This window comes from Rana temporaria, chromosome 6 (assembly GCF_905171775.1).
Source record: "Rana temporaria chromosome 6, aRanTem1.1, whole genome shotgun sequence".
Taxonomy (NCBI): Eukaryota; Metazoa; Chordata; class Amphibia; order Anura; family Ranidae; genus Rana; species Rana temporaria.
Genome location: NC_053494.1, coordinates 106,545,165 through 106,566,142, shown reverse-complemented (window position 1 = coordinate 106,566,142; position 20,978 = coordinate 106,545,165). Strand labels below are relative to the sequence as shown.

At 44.1% G+C, this 20,978-nt stretch overlaps 1 protein-coding gene across 1 annotated transcript in view; it reads left to right on the top strand.

Annotated features, from left to right (window-relative positions):
• Positions 1-20,978, top strand: part of ANKRD44 (ankyrin repeat domain 44) — a 217,624-nt gene that overhangs the window by 95,540 nt on the left and 101,106 nt on the right. The window contains 1 exon segment of the mRNA XM_040357119.1: positions 17,276-17,344. Within this exon segment, the coding sequence (XP_040213053.1) occupies positions 17,276-17,344 (69 nt within the window).

Sequence of the window (20,978 nt, the reverse complement as noted above, 5' to 3'; positions counted from 1 at the left end):
AGCTGACCCCCAGTTTTAATGAATGTGATTATCGTTGATACAAATAAAAAAGTAAGGAGTCACCTCTGGTTTTTCAAGGCTTCAACTTTGTTACCCAGCAAGGCATGTTTGGGAGATTTGGTTAGATTAATTTGAGTGAGGGAATGAAATTGTATGCTCTGATCCAGAATTGCCTCACTTTGGAAAATTGCCACCATATATGATATGCCTTTCCTTCCTGGTAACAGCCTCCAAAACACTTTGTAGAAGCTCCTGGAACATAGGTAGTCAATCTGGCGGCACCATATACCTATTTCAAGAGAACCTTATTGTTTGCTTCTTTAATAGCAGTGTTGATGAGTGATTTTGATGCTGCCTGAGCAATCGAATGCCACTCCTCAAGTTCAAGGCTTTCTTGGAGGTCTCGCTCTCACTTGACCAAGTAATCCTGTTTGGCTGAGGTATGCATTAAAATAGTATAGAGTTCAGAAATATGACCCCAAACCTTATCATATTTATGGCACAGATATTCCATGGGCGACATAGTCACGGGATCACTATTGCGGGATAAGATGTGTAAATCGTGCTTCAATTGAATATACAGATAATTTTCTGAAGCTGGCAGCTGGTACTTATCTATTGGGGGAGCATGACATTTCTTAAAAGCAGAGTGGTTGGTTGTCTTTACAACAAGTAAATTATGCGCAAGAGCTCAGAATATTAATATCACAGCAGCATAGTCAGTGTTAACAGCACATAGAACAAATGTCAGGAGACAGAGGAAGTTCAGGCTGTTGTTGTTGTGGTTGGGAAATGTGCAGGTTTGCTTTGATGGGGGTATGCTCTCAGGGCTGCCGTCAGTGGGGAACAGAGACCATGTTCCAGATCTAGGAGGACAAGCAAGGAGAGAGGCGCCTCTGGGTGCAATACTTTAAAACAGTTTTTATTTTACAATAGCCAAAGATTAAAAACCACTCACATTTTGGTGGTGAGGAACAGGCATATAGGTGGGATTCTCCAGAAGGGAGAGGTAGATGTCATCTGGTGCGTCTTTTTAAATCCTTCATCAGGTCCCGGGTGTAGCGCTGTGGAGTGAGGGGGGGTCGGTCCTTCTGCCGCTGATGGTAGCAGGTGATTGCGGTGGACGGGACGATCCTCAACAGGCACTGGATGCGCGGGTATACCCGATGGGTGATGACGTCACCAGGCAAGCGACGCGTTTCCGAATGCTTGGCAACGAGTGACACGGCTGCCGCATTCCTTTTTCAAGCTGATTGAAGTCTATGGGACTCGAATGTTCGAAATCAAAAGTGCTAATTTTAAAGGCTAATATGCAAGTTATTGTCGTAAAACGGGTTTGAGGACCCGGTCGTGCCCCATGGAATATGTATCAATGGAAAAAAAGTTTTTAAAAACGTTTTTTTTTTCGGGGAGCAGTGATTTTACTGATGCTTAAAGTGAAAAAAATTATTTGAAAAATTCCTTTAAATATCGTACCTGCTGGGTGTCTATAGTATGCCTGTGAACTTGCACGTGTTTAGAACTGTCCCTGCACAAAATGACATTACTATAGAAAAAAAGTAATTTAAAAATTCTTGCGGCTTTAATGTAATGTCTGGTCCCTGCAATATGGATGAAAATCATTGAGAAAAATAGCATGTGTTTCCCCCCTTCCCCCCAGGTCATTACCAGCCCCTTTGGCCCTATATACTTTGAACAGCAGTATACAGGCGGTGCAAACAAGACAGAGACTGTAGGTTTGTTGTTAAGTAGAATCTGTTTTTAATTTTGAACTGGTACTTTTTTAAAGATCCCTGCCTGTGGTTTTAATATGAGAACACCAGCAAATTTATTGACGTAGCTTTAGGTGCACACTGTGCAGAGGACACAGTACACCAAGTGAAAATACTTGCAGATCCCTGCCTGTGGTATTAATATGAAAACAACAGCAATTGTATTCACGTAGCTTTAGGTGCACACTCTGCAGAGGACACAGTACACCAAGTGAGAATACTTGCTGATCAGCCACTGCCTGTGGTATTAATATGAGTACAACAGCAATTGTATTCACATAGCTTTAGGTGCACACTGTGCAGAGGACACAGTACACCAAGTGAGAATACTTGCTGATCAGCCACTGCCTGTGGTATTAATATGAGAACAACAGCAATTGTATTCACGTAGCTTTAGGTGCACACTCTGCAGAGGACACAGTACACCAAGTGAGAATACTTGCTGATCAGCCACTTCCTGTGGTATTAATATGAGAACAACATCAATTGTATTCACGTGGCTTTAGGTGCACACTGTGCAGAGGACACAGTACACCAAGTAAGAATACTTGCTGATCAGCCACTGCCTGTGGTATTAATATGAGAACAACAGCAATTGTATTCACATAGCTTTAGGTGCACACTCTGCAGAGGACACAGTACACCAAGTGAGAATTAGGGATGAGCCGAACACCCCCCCGCCTCGTTTGGTTTGCACCAGAACCTTCGAACGGACCGACCGTTCGCGCGAACATTTAGAACCCCATTGACGTCTATGGGACTCGAACGTTCGAATTCAAAAGTGCTCATTTTAAAGCCTAATATGCAAGATATTGTCGTAAAACGTCTTTGAGAATCCGGGTCTTGCCCCAGGGAACATGTATCAATGGAAAAAAAGTTTTAAAAACTGTTGTTTTTTCTGGAGCAGTGATTTTAATGATGTGAAAAAAAAAAGGAAAAATTCCTTTAAATATCGTACCTGCTGGGTGTCTATAGTATGCCTGTGAAGTGGCACCTGTTTAGAACTGTCCCTGTACAAAATGAGATTACTATAAGAAAAAAGTAATTTAAAACTGCTTGCGGCTTTAATGTAATGTCTGGTCCCTGCAATATGGATGAAAATCATTGAAAATCATTGAGAAAAATAGCACAGACACAGACAGTACACACACCACGTAGCTTTAGGTGCACACTGCAGAGGACACGGGCAGTACACACACCACGTAGCTTTAGGTGCACACTGCAGAGGTAGGGTGACCACATTTCCAAACTGCCATTCAGGGACACACCCCCTCTCTCACCTTCCCCCAAAAAAAGATAAGGGGGGCGGGGGGTAATGTAGTCTCAGGGTTGATGGGGAACTAGGCGGCAAGTTTTTTGTCAGGTGAATGTGCCACTTGCCACCAGCTGGAGTGCCGCTTGCCACGCATAGCCTGCCACGAGATACAGTGCTGCTGTCACTCCCTCTGCATGAGCCACGTGTGTAGTAGGAAAGGAGTGGCGTCACTATCTGGAGAGTGAAGATCATACCGGTCCCTGCTGCGAAGGAGGAGGTGCCCTGGGGGGTGGGGACAGCAGCGCTGCACTAGGCGCAGGCCTTGCTCCCGGTCTCACTGTCTGAGAGTAAATTGTCACTGGTTGCAAGATGCCAGGCAGAGCCAGCGCTAGCAACCATTTTCGAAAATGTAGATATTAGTTAGTAGGGGGTGGCTGTGTCCTCTATTTCATTCCGGGACATTGTATTGTCCCGGAATGAAGGTGCCTGGGGCCCGGGACAGACATGTCAATTGCGGGACAGTCCTGGGCAATCCGGGACATGTGGGCACCCTATGCAGAGGACACAGGCAGTACACACCCAGTAGCTTTAGGTGCACACTGCAGAGGACACAGGCAGTACACATACCACGTAGCTTTAGGTGCACACTGCAGAGGACACAGGCAGTACACACCATGTAGCTTTAGGTGCACACTGCAGAGGACACAGGCAGTACACACCAAGTAACTTTAGGTGCACACTGCAGAGGACCAGTACACACCACGTAGCTTTAGGTGCACACTGCAGAGGACACAGGCAGTGCACACCATGTAGCTCTAGGTGCACACTGCAGAGGACACAGGCAGTACACCACGTGAGAATACTGCAGCTAGCACAATCACCTGCCTGCCAGTAAATTAGAAAGTGCAGATCTAGCTAAACTATACAGTGTATAAATATATATACAACACCTGGGATGCATATCTATCCTCTACACACTGTAACTTTAACTGACTAGCCTGCCTGCCTGCTCTATCTACCTACTAAAAATGACACTCTCTCTCTCTCTCTGTCTTCTCTCTTTTAATCACCGCAACACACTACAGAAGGCCGACCTGCAGGCGGCCTTTTATAGTGTGGGGCGTGTACTAAACCCCCTGAGCCATAATTGGCCGAAGCCACCCCTGGCTTTGGCCAATTATGGCTCTCTGTTTTTTGCAAGCTGTGATTGGCCAAGCATGCGGGTCATAGTGCATGCTTGGCCAATCATCAGCCAGCAATGCACTGCGATGCCGCAGTGAATTATGGGCTGTGAAACTCAACTCGAATTTGGCGGGAACGGCCCAAAACCTTCGTAATTCGACGAATGATCGAATACGAAGCTCATCCCTAGTGAGAATACTTGCTGATCAGCCACTGCCTGTGGTATTAATATGAGAACAACAGCAATTGTATGCACGTAGCTTTAGGTGCACACTTTGCAGAGGACACAGTACACCAAGTGAGAATACTGCAGCTAGCACAATCACCAGCCTGCCTGTCACTGTCAGTATATTAGGAAGAGCGGATCTAGCTAAATTTAATACAGTGTATAAATATATATACAACACCTGGGATGCATATATATCCTCTACACACTGTAACTCTAACTGACTAGCCTGTCTGCCTGCCTGCTCTATCTAACTTTAAAAAAAATGACACTCTCTCTCTCTCTGTCTCTCTCTGTCCACTTAACCACCGCAACATCTACACAAGGCCGACTTCCTTTTTTTTTAACTTCAATACTTTTTTTTATTGTTTCCATACAAATACAAAGAGCGATTTACAAATCCGTTTTTTTTCCATACTTAGTGCATTTTATGTGCATACAGGAGATTAATTACAAACATTAAAAGTGACCATTCGTCCCACTCCCCCCTCCTTCCCCTCCCTCCCTCCTATCTTACTTTAGAGTGCATACACGTTTTTAGTTCTATTCTTTTCCTTAGATTATTACCCATCATTCCTTAATTTAAAGTGAACGACCTATTTTACATAACCACTGTTCCCATATTGCTTTAAATTTTTTGAGGTTACCCCTTCTAATCCATGTTGCCCTTTCCTTCCCAATTGTGCTATTTATTACATTAAACCATTCCTCTACTGTGGGTGGATTTTGTGCTTGCCATTTTAGTGCTATTAGTTTCCTCGCCTGAAACAGGCATCTTATAACTGCTTCTAATGTATCCCTCTGCCCCATTCCCTCCTCAATACATCCTAATAAGCAGACCCTAGCTTCAAGTTCCAGAGTGATACCGAAAGTTGCATTTATAGTGTCCAAAATTCCAACCCAGTGCCTATGCAACTTTGGGCATTTCCACATCATGTGGATGAGGTCCCCTGTATCTTGGCATCTGGGACATTTGTCATCCAGCTTCCATCCAAATCCATATAGTTTTTTTGGAGTATAATAGACCCTGTGTAGGAGGAATAAATGGGAGACCCGTTGTGACGGGGCTAGTGAGACCCTTGTCCCTAGTTCCAGTATCCTATCCCATTGGTCGTTCGTTAAAGGTCCAATATCCTCCTCCCATCTCTGTTTATTCCTGCTCAACTTCTCTTTTCCTATTAACTGATCACTGATCTGTTCATATAATTCTGAGATAAGACCTTTCAGAACCCCTGTTTTAATTAATCTTTGGAGATGCGTGAGCTTTTGCCAGCTTACCGGCTGTAATTTAAATTGGGCTTGTAGTGCGTGTCTAACCTGTAAATAAGTAAAAAACATGGAGTTTGGAATGCTAAATTCACTGCTTAGCTCTGAAAAGAGTTTTAATGTGCAACCTGTATACAGTTGTGCCACTCTGGTTATCCCCCGTTTCTCCCATTCTTTTAGTTTCCCCATGGCCAAAATTTCTTTTAAATTATTGTTATCCCATAATGGGGAATATTCTGTTAATCCTTTATAGCCCAACGCTAGTTTTGCTGCTTGCCATATTCTCACCACCATCTTTACTGTTGGATTCTTCACCAAAAAGGAATTGGCTTCTAAGGTCTCTATTACAGATCTATGTGGTGACCCTCTTAGTATCATTTTCCCGCTCGCATTTCCTCCGCCCTCTATACTACACCCCCCCAAATGCTGTAACTGTGCCGCCAGATAATAACTATAAGGATGTGGAACCGCCAGCCCGCCTCTGTTTGTTGGTAATTGCAATGTTCGGAGACTGATCCTTGCTTTACCCTTTTTCCAAATTAGGGTCCTAAAGAGGGTCTCTATCTTTTTAAACCATTGGTTGTCAATCCATACTGGGGAGTTGTGGAGTATATAGAGCAATTGTGGCATCCATATCATTTTAATTAAATTACTGCGACCGGCCACCGACAGTGGCAAATGTCCCCATATCTCCGCTTTGCGTTTAAATTTACCCAGAAGTGGCACTAGGTTATCATTCACAAACTGTTCTGGGTTACATGTTACCACAATGCCTAGGTACTCCATCTTCTCCCCAGTTTTTAATTGAGGGATTCCTATTCCGTCCATATTACTTACCGGGTCCACTAACAAGAGTGTTGACTTTTCCCAGTTTATCACTAGACCCGAGAATCGTCCGAACGCTTCTACTGTTTGAACTGCAGTTTTAAGGGAGGTTGTGGAGTTACCTAAAAAAAGAAGGATATCGTCCGCATACAGCGCGACTTTTTCCTCCTCTACTCCTCTCTGGAACCCCTGTATTTCCTGTCTTGCTCTAATAGCAATCGCCAAGGGCTCAATTGCCAGGGCAAAGAGGAGGGGGGACAATGGACATCCCTGTCGCGTTCCCCTTTCCAGTTCAAACGACTGTGAGACTTCATTATTTATTTTTATTTTGGCCCTTGGGGAATTATACAATAGCTTTATCCATTTAATAAAAGATGGACCAAACCCAAACTTCTCCAGAGCGTGCCAGAGATAGTCCCACTCCAGGCTATCAAAGGCCTTGGTGGCATCCAATGATAGAATAGATCTATCTCCCACATTCTCCGTTGGAGTCTGTAAGTTTAGGTACAGCCTTCTTATGTTTATACTCGTGGACCTATTTGGAATAAATCCAGATTGGTCTGGATGTATTAATTTCTGTATATATTTGTTTATTCTCGTTGCCAATACCTTGGACAATATTTTTACATCTGAACAAAGCAAAGATATGGGTCTATAAGATGATGTATCTAGTTGATCCTTCCCTTCCTTCTGGAGCACTATAATAATTGCTTCCATCATTGAGGGGGGTAGCCTTCCTCCTTCTATCGCCCAATTCAGCGTTTTTAATAGTTCAGGGAGCAGCACCTCACCATATTGCTTGTAAATCTCCGCTGGCAGGCCATCTGGCCCTGGGGACTTTTGATTAGAGAGTCCTTTGACTGCCTGTTGTAGTTCCATTAATGTAATTGGGGATTCCATGACATTTCTATCTTCCTCTGATAGAGATGGGGTTTCTATTCCTTTAAAGAATTCTTCCATCTGCCCTTTAGCTTCCCCCTTTTTTGAACTGTATAAATCTTTATAGTAGGCTGCAAACGTATCCACTATTACAGATGTTTCAGATGATATCCCACCTCCTACCATCCTAACTGCTGGAACATTAGAGGGTGCCATATTAGTTTTTGCTAGGAGGGCCAAAGTATGGCCCACACTTTCCCCCTCCGAAAAAGCACTCTGCTCCTGAAATAGACGCTTATTTTCAACTTTCTTATTTACCACTAACTTGTATTCCTGTTGCTTCTCCAACCATAGTTGTTGTTTAGACGATGTTGGATTTTCCACATATTGCTTTTCAGCCTCTAGGACCTCTTCCCTGATTTTCTCCTCCCATTCCCTTGAGTTTCTCTTAATCTTAGCTACCTGCTGGATCAATATACCCCTGAGGAATGCCTTTAGGGCGTCCCACACCACTCCCTCTGGCGCTGTCCCCGTGTTAAAGTCCAGAAATTCCCTCAATTTGGTGCTAATTTCTTCTGGCTTCCCCATCACTTCTAACCAGAAGGGACTTATTTTCCAATTACTTAGGGGACATTTCTTCCCTGTATTTAGTGACAGCACCAGAGGGGAGTGATCAGAAACCCCTCTTGGGTAGTATGATATTTTACTAACTACATGTAAACATGCACCATTTCCCAGGGCCATATCTATTCTTGATAATGTGGAATATGTACTTGAAAAACAGGAATACTGCCGCAAATCTGGGTGTTTCACCCTCCAAATGTCCCACCACCCAACCTCTTTCAGAAATTGGTTTAGACGCCCCTCACCTTCCCCTAGGCTCCGTGCCCCTGGTGGAAATCTATCCCTCGTTCTATTTAGCACGTTATTTAGGTCTCCAACCACTAATACCGGGATATTTACTTTATTTACCACAAATTTCATCAATTTATATAAAACCTCCATCTTAAAGGGAGGAGGTATATAAATATTGGCCAATACATACGGTACGTTTTCTATCAAACAGTGCAAAAAAATATAGCGGCCCAATTCATCTATTCTTGCCTCCATGCATACAAATGATACGCCAGTTTTTACCACTATGCTCACTCCTCTGGAGTAAGAGGTGTAGACAGAGTGGTACTGGCTTTGATATTTTCTTTTATTAACCAGTCTTAACTTTGTTTCTTTAGTCAAATGGGTCTCTTGAATACAAATCACCTCTACCCCATACCACTCCAGGGTAGTGAAAACTGCAGCTTTTTTCACTGGGTCCCCCATCCCCCGGACATTCCAGGAGCCTATATTTATCATTTTAGGTCTCATACCCAACCAAAGATATCAATCTAAAACAGACCCTTAACATCAGAAGGTAAAAAATTATATACCATTTTTAAAACTACCCAGGAAGAGAAAAAGAAAAAAGCATTTAAGTGTATATTCAAACGCAATTCCTTCCCTTGTGCTAAATAAGTGAAACGTGATGCTTGTGCTATGATATAATTTAATTTAACCCCCCCTCCCCCCTCCTCCCCTCCCACCCTGCCTATCTAGGACTACCCTTAGGGCTATACATGTGACCTCTTCCTTCCATCCTTCCCTTACATTGCCATCCATATCTATCGTGATCCCGTGTGAATCCTTCCCCTGCCCTCGTCCCAAAAAAAAAAAAAAGGGGGGGGGACAAGGAGAGGGGGAGTGGTGGGTTCTCTAATTTAGTGTGCACACGTACTAACGTGTATATATAAATGTATACTGCTTTACTTCCCTTTACCCCCCTAACACATTTTATATCTATAAATATCAATATATGAATTTCCCCCCCCCCTTCCCCTCCTTCCCCCTTCTCCTCTAATATGTGTTTAAAGTAGGTTAGTTTTTCTATCCATTCTCCTCCTAGGTTTTCCAAGAAATAATTCCCGGTTGTTCCCCATAAAAGAGAAACAACAAAAAAAAAAAAAAAAAAAAAAAAAAACCCCAGCCCCCCTCCCCACCCTCCCATTATGTAACCCTTATTCCGTTTTATTCAGTCAATCAGCTCATAGGTTGTTCCTGTGCTTTGTTCTGTTCCAGCCACTGTGCTGCTTTTCCTGGTGTATCAAAAAACTGGGGGCCTTCTGCTGTCATTATTCTTAGACGTGCTGGATATAATAGTGCATATTTCATTTTGTTCTTTAATAGATTACGTTTGATGGGTGTAAACTCCGCCCTACGTTTACTGAGTTCTGGAGAAAAATCTGGAAATAATGATATCCTTGAGCCGTTGTAAAAAATGTCCCCTTTCTCTCTTGCTTTTTGCAATGCTGCTACCTTGTCAGTAAAATTGAGAAACTTCAGGAGTATGGGCCGAGGGTGTCCATCCTTGAGGTGCGCTCTGTACGGAGTTCTATGGGCCCTTTCTATTGCAAAGAGCGGTGAAAAGGCATCTTCCCCAAGAATGTCTCTGAACCATTTTTCAAAAAATTTTATGGGGTCAGTACCCTCACTATGTTCCGGGAGGCCCACTACCCGAATATTATTTCTGCGTAGCCTATTTTCAATTTCGTCAAGTTTAGATGCCTGCCATCCATTTTGTTCCTTTAATTCTTGCATCTGTTGTTTTAAAATATACACCTCATCCTCTACTTGACTCACTCTCTCTTCTGCTGATGTTATCCTTTGTACAGTCTTTTGTAGTTCCTGGCCCATTATCCCTAATTCTTCCTTTATTTCTTTTATCTGGTTGGTCAAATTATTCAGTGACCCTCTGCATGCGTTTATGGCGCTTAGTATCTCCTTCAGTGTTGGCTCTTCTTCCCGCCTGGGGTCATCTGCTGTATTTACTGCAGGAGCTTCTACAAAAGTTTTTGCTGATGCTGATGCCATTGCGCCCCCCCCTTGGGGCTCCACCACAGGATTTTTTTTACTTTGGGAGCTGATGAACCTTGTCCGCCACTTTTCCTGTCCGTTGCTCCCCCCGTTTGATTTTTAACCTGTGATTGTGAGTGCTGTGCCACTTTTCCAGGTGATTTTGCTAAGGTATGCGAAAACTGCTCCAATTTGGCTGCTGCTACCGCTGCTGCTGCTGCCGCTTGCGCGGCCTTCTCTTTATCTTTCGCAGCTCGTGTTATCTGGGGGCACCCACTCTCCTGATTGGACTGTCCTTTTTTTATAGCTGCCGCCATTCTTCAAAAAAAAAAAAAAAAAAAAAGGGGATCGTTTTTTTTTTTTTTTTTAATGGTGTGCCTAATATACCAATCTACTCCCGAGTAATCACTGACACACACCAATCAATGCTCAGTATACATCCAAGAAGAACACTTTAGTGGCACTTATTTTAGACTGTTTCTGCTGCTGCTACTATATTTGCGCAAATCCCCTCATATACTGTATCACTGTTACCTGCTACTTCATGTAGCATTTAGAGCCGCCAGCAGGGGAGCAGGAGAGAGCAGAAAAAGAGAGGGAGAGCAAAAAAAAAGTGAAACAAAAAACAGAAAAAAAGCAGATACGGCTCAGAAATGGCATTTAGCCCTTCCACATTCCATTCCATTAATCTTCCAATTTCAATTAACATTTATTTGCAGTCCGTTACTCACGTGACCTGTCCGGAGAGAAGTAGGGGTCTTTAAGTCCTGGCGTATTTATATTGGTCACGTATGCACAGCGGTACACTGATCCACTCAAACTCTGTGTGCACCCTGCTTTCACAGCTGTATTTCACAGGCACAGATCCTCATATACTCTCCATGTCTCCATGTCTCACTCATGGATTATTCCCTTGCCATCCTTCTTCACTTCTGAAGGTCTGGCGTATCTATAGAGTAGTGCAGCCACCCACTCCTCCTCCTCAAACAGTATGGAACTATTAAAGACTAAGCAGAGCGGCGAAGAGATCTGACCCTTACCTGCCTTTATAGACTGTTACACAAGGCCGACTTCCAGGCGGCCTTATATAGTGTGGGGCGTGTACTAAACCCCCTGAGCCATAATTGGCCAAAGCCACCCTGGCTTTGGCCAATTATGGCTCTCAGTTTTTTGCGCGCTGTGGTTGGCCAAGCATGCGGGTCATAGTGCATACTTGGGCAATCATCAGCCAGCAATGCACTGCGATTCTGCAGTGAATTATGGGCCATGACACGCCACTTGAATTTGGCACGAACGGCCCGAAACGTTCGTATTTAGACGAACGGTCGAACATACGATGTTCGAGTCGAACATGAGTTTGACTCGAACACGAAGCTCATCCTTATAGGCCACCAATGAGGGAGTTGAAACAGTCAAGGCAAAAGATAACAAGGGAGTGAATTGGTAGCATTGTGGTGTTGATGAAGTAGGAGTATATTTTGAAGATGTTATGGAGACTTTCTATATTTTGTTTATTTTGTAATGCTCTGTTAGCAAATGCTGTATCTTTATTGTCCACACCATTTGCAACTGTTGCTGACGATTTAACATTCATGTACTGAATATCCTCTTTCATGATAGTTAAAGCGGAGGTTCACCCCAAAAAAATTTTTTAACATGACATTCAGCCGAGTTATCAGGATGACAATCAGCTGTTTTTTTTTATTTCAGTGCCGTACATACCGTATTTTCACCACCGCTTCCGGGTATGTAATCTGTGGGACTGGGCGTTCCTAATTGATTGACATCCTTCCGACCGGCGCATACAGCGCGTCATGAGTTGCCCAAAGAATCCGGACTGCGAGTCGGTTCTATACGGCGCCTGCGCACCGACGTTCGGCTTCTTTCGGCAACTGGGCGGAAGGATGTCAATCAATTAGGAACGCCCAGTCCCGCAGATTACATACCCGGAATGCGGCGGTGAAAATACGGTATGTACGGCACTGAAATAAAAAAAAAACAGCCGATTGACATTCTGACAACTCGGCTGAATGTCAGGTTAAAAAAATTGTTTTGGGTGAACCCCCGCTTTAAGTAAATGACTGGTGTTACCAAATGGTATTGCTCAAGATTTGCTGTGAATTACTCAACTGCATGCAATTATATTTACAATCAAAATCTGATGTTTGACTTTTGATATACCTTAAAATGCTTTATAGCAGGTTTTGAGAGACAATTGCCAAGTGTTGTCCATTGGATACCAAAAAAGAAAGGCAGATCAATAAATGATAGTGAAGAGAATCAATAGTGAAGACATTACATAGAGGCAAAGTTATTCATGTAGTTATTTAGACATTATTATCCATTAACTGTATTAATCTGTGAATTTATGGCCTTGAGGCATAAGTAGTACATTCAACATGGATGTATATTTGTCTTTCTAAAATTGGTAGCCTGCTTGGAGAAATGTATAAAAAGCCCACCTGTCACTGGTAACAAGTGAAGATGAAATGGCTGGTATCTCTGATAGTAATTTTGCGTGTATTTTTAAATCATGATATAAAAAACAAATTGGATTTGAAGAGGGCCTATTGTCTGCCATGTTATGTTCTTGGCTGTAGCTTTGTAAATAATGTATAAAAAGTGTGTTAGGTTAAGGAGTATCCCCTATATTAAAAGTAACTCTTGATGTATAAATACAGGATCTGCCATTGTTAACCTGATTTGACCAATGACCAAGCTCCAAAGCTAGCATTCATGTTATTGCCAATGGTGTATCCTGGCCTAGGCCAACAAGGCCCAGGCCTAGGCCAGCAGGGGGGCAGCACAGAAAGAGTCTCCGCCGACTTGCACTACACTGTTAGTTTAGCGCCATTCTTATGGGGCAGACTGGGCTGAAAGGAAAATTAGTCTAGCGTCCCCATAAAGCGGCTGCACTGCTTCCTGTATGCGGGCAGCCGGCATTCCGCAACTGTGGGGGGGGGGGGCGCCGCTTCTAATTTTGATTGTCCTATCATCCTGGACCACAAACCTTCCTCACTGTGCTATATATTTTCTGCTGCAATATTGGCATGGTTATATCTTCTTAGTCCTCACCATAAAATTATCAGATTTTTGTGCTTAAAGTAGAACTATAGGCAACACTTTTTTTTTGTACCATCCCTGTCCCATTGCAGAGATTTCCCTTCAGAGTAAATTATGCAAATTAAGGGAATCCATTGCCGCCCCCCCTCAGACCCTCAGAACTAGTGTCCCCACTCGAAAATTGTAGGGCGGTTCTTAAACAACAAGGGGTGTGGCCTCGACAGGAAGGGGTGGGTCATATTTAAATTAGGGGTTGCACGAGTTTAGTCAGGCCTAGGGCAGCACAAAACCTCAATTCACCACTGGTTATTGCTTTACATCTTATTGAGTCACTAAGCAGGGACAAGCATGTGTGTTATAGCAGTGCTTTAAGTGGGCCAATAGAGGTGTCGGTACTCTATTAGGCGCCGGGGAGGAGGAGCCGGAGGAGGGTGAGTGACAGGGCCGGGGGCCGGGAGCCGGGAGGAGGGAACAGGAAGTTTTAGCGCCGCGGCTGCTCTGCATACAAGGGCCTGATACTAGTATCAGGCCCTTGTATGCTGCAGCTAGAGTATAACCAGCCCAGTCCAGCACTGAATATGATGATCATCATATTCCTGGCCTGGGGCCATGGGTGTAGGAACCCTTACAAATCTGGGGGGGACAGCATTTTTACTCGCCAGGTATATTCGTATCTCAAGCCAATAAATCAAACTATTAAAGCAATCCAGAGAGGGTAATGCGAAGAGCAATATCCAGCAATAAAAAAATAAACCATCATAGCATTAGTAAAAATAAACCGACATATAGCATTAGTAAAAACCAATGAATCAAGCAATGCTATGCTGAAATGTTAGTTGATTTTTACTGATGTCCTCCTGATAGTATCAGTAAAACTCAACTGACACATGGCATCAGTAAAAATCAACCGGTATAGCAAAAACCAACCCACATGGCATCAGTAAAAATTAACCCACATGGCATCAGTAAAAATTAACCCACATGGCATCAGTAAAAATCAACCCACATGGCATCAGTAAAAATCAACCCACATGGCATCAGTAAAAATTAACCCACATGGCATCAGTAAAAATCAACCCACATGGCATTAGTAAAAATCAACCCACATGGCATAAATAAAAATTAACCCACATGGCATCAGTAAAAATGGTGGCACAGTGGCGACAATTGATGGGCACAGTGGCTGTGTGTGATTGGCACAGTGGATGCGTTTGGGCACAGTGGCGACAATTGATGGGCACAGTGGCTGCGTTTGATGGGCACAGTGGCTGCATGTGATGGCACAGTGGCTGCGTGTGATGGCACAGTGGCTGCGTGTGATGAGCACAGTGGTGACAATTGATGGGCACAGTGGCTGCGTTTGATGGGCACAGTGGCTGCGTGTGATGGCACACTGGCTGCGTGTGATGGCACACTGGCTGCGTGTGATGGCACAGTGGCTGCGTGTGATGGCACAGTGGCTGCGTGTGATGGGCACAGTGGCGACAATTGATGGGCACAGTGGCTACTACGTTTGATGGGCACAGTGACTGCATATGATGGCACAGTGACTGCGTTTGGTGGCACAGTGAGGCTGCAATTAATGTTTTTTTTTTTCTTTAGTCAGAGAAGGCAAGCTCAAAATAACAAACATTTTTTTAAACTGCTATTTTTTATTAAAAAAATTATGGTCACCTCAGGCTGAGGTGACCATAATTTTTTAAATAAAAAATAGCAGTTTAAAAAAATGTTTGCTATTTTGAGCTTGCCTTCTCTGACTAAAGAAAAAAAAACAAAAACATTGAGGTCCTCAGCTCAGTCCAACACCCCGCCCCCCCTCCCCTCCCCAATACACAATACTTTCTTACTTTTTGCAGAGTTTTTACTGTATACAGTAAGGCAGGCCAGGCCCAGGCGCAGCAGCAGGCTCCTCCTGAGTCACGACTTGTTCTCTGACTGGCGCCGACAGTCACTCTCGCTCCCTCCTCCCCTCTCACCTCCGGCCGCCGGCGTGATGTCACGCGGCGCACGTCGGTGGATTGAACCAAATCAATCCTCCATGGGGGGGCGAGGAGACGCACAGGAGGAACGGGAGCCAGCCAGGAGCGCACGCGGCAGCCAGTGAGTCGGCGCCAGCGGGCATACAGTTTAGTGACTGCGCTGTCACATCTGGGGGGGATTTTACCATACCAGTCCCCCCCGCATTATTTCCTGGGGGGGATGCGTCCCCCCCCTGTTCCCCCCGGTTCCTACGCCCGTGCCTGGGGCTGCGTTCCGGTACGGGAAACCCACGTACTGGGCGCACGGAGAGGTGCTGGTACTCTCCAGGGCCATTTTTGGAAGTGGCGGTACTGAGTACCGCCGCGTTCCGGCCCAGTTAAAGCACTGTGTTATAGGACACCTAATATACATATGCTTGTTCCAGTACAGCGGGGGTCAGCAACCAGTAGATCGCAGCCAGATGACTGGTAGATAGCAGTCTGGGCTTGCTGACTCACCATCCCAGAGTGCAATGCAAAGTGACTACTTGTAGTTGGAGCTGTAGTAGAAAGCAAGAGCCATATAAGCCAATGCCTCCTCTGTAGTGCTGGCTCCTGTCCCATGCGGAGTGATACCAACTTCACTCCACCTCTTATCCCAGCTAATCGTCTCCAGAGTGGTGCCAGCAGCAGGAAAGAAGAAATTTTCAAGTCAGTGTGAAGCAATGCACTGGGCATAATAGTTTAGGGCTTCTTTCACACTGATGTGCTGCGGTTTACCCACACTGTGGATGCAGTGCAGTGTACCGTCAGCTTTCCTGCAGGTTTGCTGTGCTTAGCCATAGACGTCAATTATATTCTGCGGGGTTTGGAGCACTCTCTAAATGCAGGATTCTTGGTGCGCTTTCTGAAATTGCACCACACCTGCAGGATATAATAGACGTCTATGGCAAAATGCAACTAACCCAGAAAGTTCTCAGACGTGGTTCAGGTAAACCAAAGCACACCAGTGTGAAAGCAGCCTTATAGGGGGCTCAGAACAGTAAGGGTTCATTTATATTTGAAGTTTAAGGGGTGGTAAAACCCCATATTTAGGACATGTTTTTACCACCCCTGCACCAACTGCACACCCTTCAGCTGCAGTGCCCAGGGGTATACACATGTCACATCTGCACCAAGAGTTATACGCCCTGCCATGGTTGGTGGGTGTAGCACCTGCCAAACATGACCCATTTAAGTGAATGAGGCTGCTCTGCAAATTCCCTGCAACCTTTGGAGTACAGTAAACAAGGGATTAAAGCAGGCAACGCTGTGTTGTTTTCCCACCACCTGCTTTAACTCCTGGGACCCTGCAGAAGCATGCAGTTGTTGGGCGCTTCCAAAGTGGCCCCATTTAATTGAATGGGTCACGTTTGGCAGGTGGTAACACCTACCAAAAGCAATAGGGGGTTTAATTCCTGCTGCGGCACGTGTACATCTTTGACTGCTGCCTCAGCAGATGTGAGGAGGCGACACTGGACGACACTGTCCCTGGTGATCTTCAACTTCTCCCACATTGTTTAGGTAGATCTCCACCTCTTTAAGGTTACCTACCCCTGCAGTACAGGGACTTACAAAGTAGTGAAGCAAGGGTATAAAAGCCAGCTCTGGAGCGTGCCCCTTTAAAACCACATCAGCAATGCCAGCTTCCATATGTATACCCTTTAGGATCTGATAGTGCTAATGTGGTCCAGATGCATTATTTTGGGGGAGCAAGTGCAGAATGCATTCACTTCAAATTATATTGTCTTTCTTTGTGGCCTTTTTCAAAATGTTGACATGAATTACACACACTTACTGTACTTAGGGAACAGTGTAAGTTTTTGTGGGCCTGTTCACAATCGTTGCATAAACCAATTTTTAACAAAGAGAATTATATGTGTGGTATTTCAGATGAAAACTTGATTCCTTGTTTTGCTTGTAGAAATGTTGAGTGCATAGAAGTTTTACAACAAACTGGAGCAGATCAGAGCAAAAAAGACAAGTGTGGTCGGTAAGTTAAAATGCTAAAACTGATGTTTGAAATGTGTTTATAATATTAAATTTGTGCTCCTAATACCTAAAGCAGTTAAGGATTCATTCACAAGAAATTGCTGGGTAAAAATGCTAATATTTTAGCACGGTGTGTAAGTTATGTTTCGTAGCATTATGTTTAGTAGCGTGTTAAGAAGCAGGGCCGTCTGCGTCCTTAACAACCAGTGAAAAACTGGTTGCTAAGGAGCAGGCCGGCAAGCTGGCCGCCTCGTCGTTAACAGATGAGTCATCAGCTGTCAGTGGGGTTCCCCGCTGACAGCTGAATGGAAACAAAACAATTGCTGGCAATCCATACCAGGCCCTTCAGACCCTAGCCCCTATTGCCTTGATGGACCTGACACAGTCACTTTGTCTACCTACCTGCTGTGTGACTCTGCTTGCAGCCGTTGGTGGTTGTTTTTAAGTGACTTAGTTGATCGTTTTACATTCGGTTAGGTTACATTCTGTTTTTTTTTATCGCTCTGCTCATACCTATTTTTTACTTAGTAGTAGTGGTGAGCCTACTTTTTGTGAGTTATTTTGACACTGATTCAGTCCTATTGGCCTCACTTTCCTCAAATAATTTAACTGTTTGGGTTAAAAGTGAACGTATTTCTTTTTTAATACCAGCCAATACTTCCAAGAAAACAGTGGATTTGAATATACAGGTGGAACTCTAAAAATGTGAATATCGTGCAAAAGTTAATTTATTTCACTAATGCAACTTAAGAGGTGAAACTAATATATGAGATAGACTCATTACATGCAAAGCAAGATGGTTCAAGGAATGATTTGTCATAATTGTGAGGATTATGGCTTACAGCTCATGAAAACCCCAAATCCACAATCTCAAGAAATTAGAATATTACATGCAATCAATAAAACAAGGATTGCACATAGAATAATATCGGACCTCTGAAAAGTATAAGCATGCATATGTACTCAGTTCTTGGTTTGGGCCCCTTTTGCAGCAATTACTGTCTCAATGCGGCGTGGCATGGAAGCTATCCGCCTGTGGCACTTCTGAGGTGTTATGGAAGACCAGGATGCTTCAATAGCAGCCTTCATCTCTTGTGCATTGCTTGGTCTCATGTCTCTCATCTTTCTCTTGGCAATGCCCCATAGATTCTCTATGGGGTTCAGGTCAGGTGAGTTTGCTGGCCAATCAAGCACAGTAATCTCATGGTCATTGAACCAGGTTTTGGTGTTTTTGGCAGTGTGGGCAGGTGCCAAGTCCTGCTGGAAAATGAAGTCAGCATCCCCATAGAGCTCGTCTACAGAAGGAAGCATGAAGTGCTCCAAAGTCTCCTGGTAGATGGCTGTGTTGACCCTGGACTTAATGAAGCACAGTGGACAAACACCAGCAGATGACATGGCTCCCCAAATCATCACAGACTGTGGAAACTTCACACTGGACTTCAAGCATCTTGCAGTGTGTGCCTTTCCATTCTTCCTCCATACTCTGGGTCCTTGGTTTCCAAATGAGATGCAAAATTTGCTCTCATAAGAAAAGAGGACTTTGGACCACTGAGCAACAGACCAGGTCTGTTTTTCTTTAGCCCAGGTAAGACACTTCTGACGTTGTTTGTTGTTCAGGAGTGGCTTGCCAAGAGGAATACGACATTTGAAGCCCATGTCCAGGATCCGTCTGTGTGTGGTGGCTCTTGATGCACTGACTCCAGCCTCAGTCCACTCCTTGTGAAAGTCCTCAACACTTTTGAATGGCCTTTAAAAGGGGGGGGGTTGGGACTTTGAATGAGGCATATGATAGACACTAACCATAGGCCTCCCTCCCTGTAAATGTGTAAAAAAGGGGGGAAGTTGGGACTTTGAATGAGATGCGTTTTAAGCAGTATGCGATTAACTATATACAGTGAGGAAAATAAGTATTTGAACACCCTGCTATTTTGCAAGTTCTCCCACTTGGAAATCATGGAGGGGTCTGAAATTGTCATCGTAGGTGCATGTCCACTGTGAGAGACATAATCAAAAAAAAAAATCCAGAAATCACAATTTATGATTTTTTAACTATTTATTTGTATGATACAGCTGCAAATAAGTATTTGAACACCTGTCTATCAGCTAGAATTCTGACCCTCAAAGACCTGTTAGTCTGCCTTTAAAATGTCCACCTCCACTCCATTTATTATCCTAAATTAGATGCACCTGTTTGAGGTCATTAGCTGCATAAAGACACCTGTCCACCCCATACAATCAGTAAGAATCCAACTACTAACATGGCCAAGACCAAAGAGCTGTCCAAAGACACTAGAGACAAAATTGTACACCTCCACAAGGCTGGAAAGGGCTACGGGGAAATTGCCAAGCAGCTTGGTGAAAAAAGGTCCACTGTTGGAGCAATCATTAGAAAATGGAAGAAGCTAAACATGACTGTCAATCTCCCTCGGACTGGGGCTCCATGCAAAATCTCACCTCGTGGGGTCTCAATGATCCTAAGAAAGGTGAGAAATCGGCCCAGGACTACACGGGAGGAGCTGGTCAATGACCTGAAAAGAGCTGGGACCACCGTTTCCAAGGTTACTGTTGGTAATACACTAAGACGTCATGGTTTGAAATCATGCATGGCACGGAAGGTTCCCCTGCTTAAACCAGCACATGTCAAGGCCCGTCTTAAGTTTGCCAATGACCATTTGGGTGATCCAGAGGAGTCATGGGAGAAAGTCATGTGGTCAGATGAGACCAAAATAGAACTTTTTGGTCATAATTCCACTAACCGTGTTTGGAGCAAGAAGAATGATGAGTACCATCCCAAGAACACCATCCCTACTGTGTACTGTGAAGCATGGGGGTGGTAGCATCATGCTTTTGGGGTGTTTTTCTGCACATGGGACAGGGCGACTGCACTGTATTAAGGAGAGGATGACCGGGGCCATGTATTGCGAGATTTTGGGCAACAACCTCCTTCCCTCAGTTAGAGCTTTGAAGATGGGTCGAGGCTGGGTCTTCCAACATGACAATGACCCGAAGCACACAGCCAGGATAACCAAGGAGTGGCTCTGTAAGAAGCATATCAAGGTTCTGGCGTGGCCTAGCCAGTCTCCAGACCTAAACCCAATAGAGAATCTTTGGAGGGAGCTCAAACTCCGTGTTTCTCAGCGACAGCCCAGAAACCTGACTGATCTAGAGAAGATCTGTGTGGAGGAGTGGGCCAAAATCCCTCCTCCAGTGTGTGCAAACCTGGTTAAAAACTACAAGAAACGTTTGACCTCTGTAATTGCAAACAAAGGCTACTGTACCAAATATTAACATTGATTTTCTCAGGTGTTCAAATACTTATTTGCAGCTGTATCATACAAATAAATAGTTTAAAAAATCATACATTGTGATTTCTGGATATTTTTTTTTTTGATTATGTCTCTCACAGTGGACATGCACCTACGATAACAATTTCAGACCCCTCCATGATTTCCAAGTGGGAGAACTTGCAAAATAGCAAAGTGTTCAAATACTTATTTTCCTCACTGTATATGGAATATAAAAAAAAATTCCATAGTAGCGAGGCTCAAGGTTGCCAACCAAAAAAGCACTAAACCAAATTGATCTGTCTAACTGTATGCCATTAAAAACAGAGGTTTAGTTACATGCATTTGCAA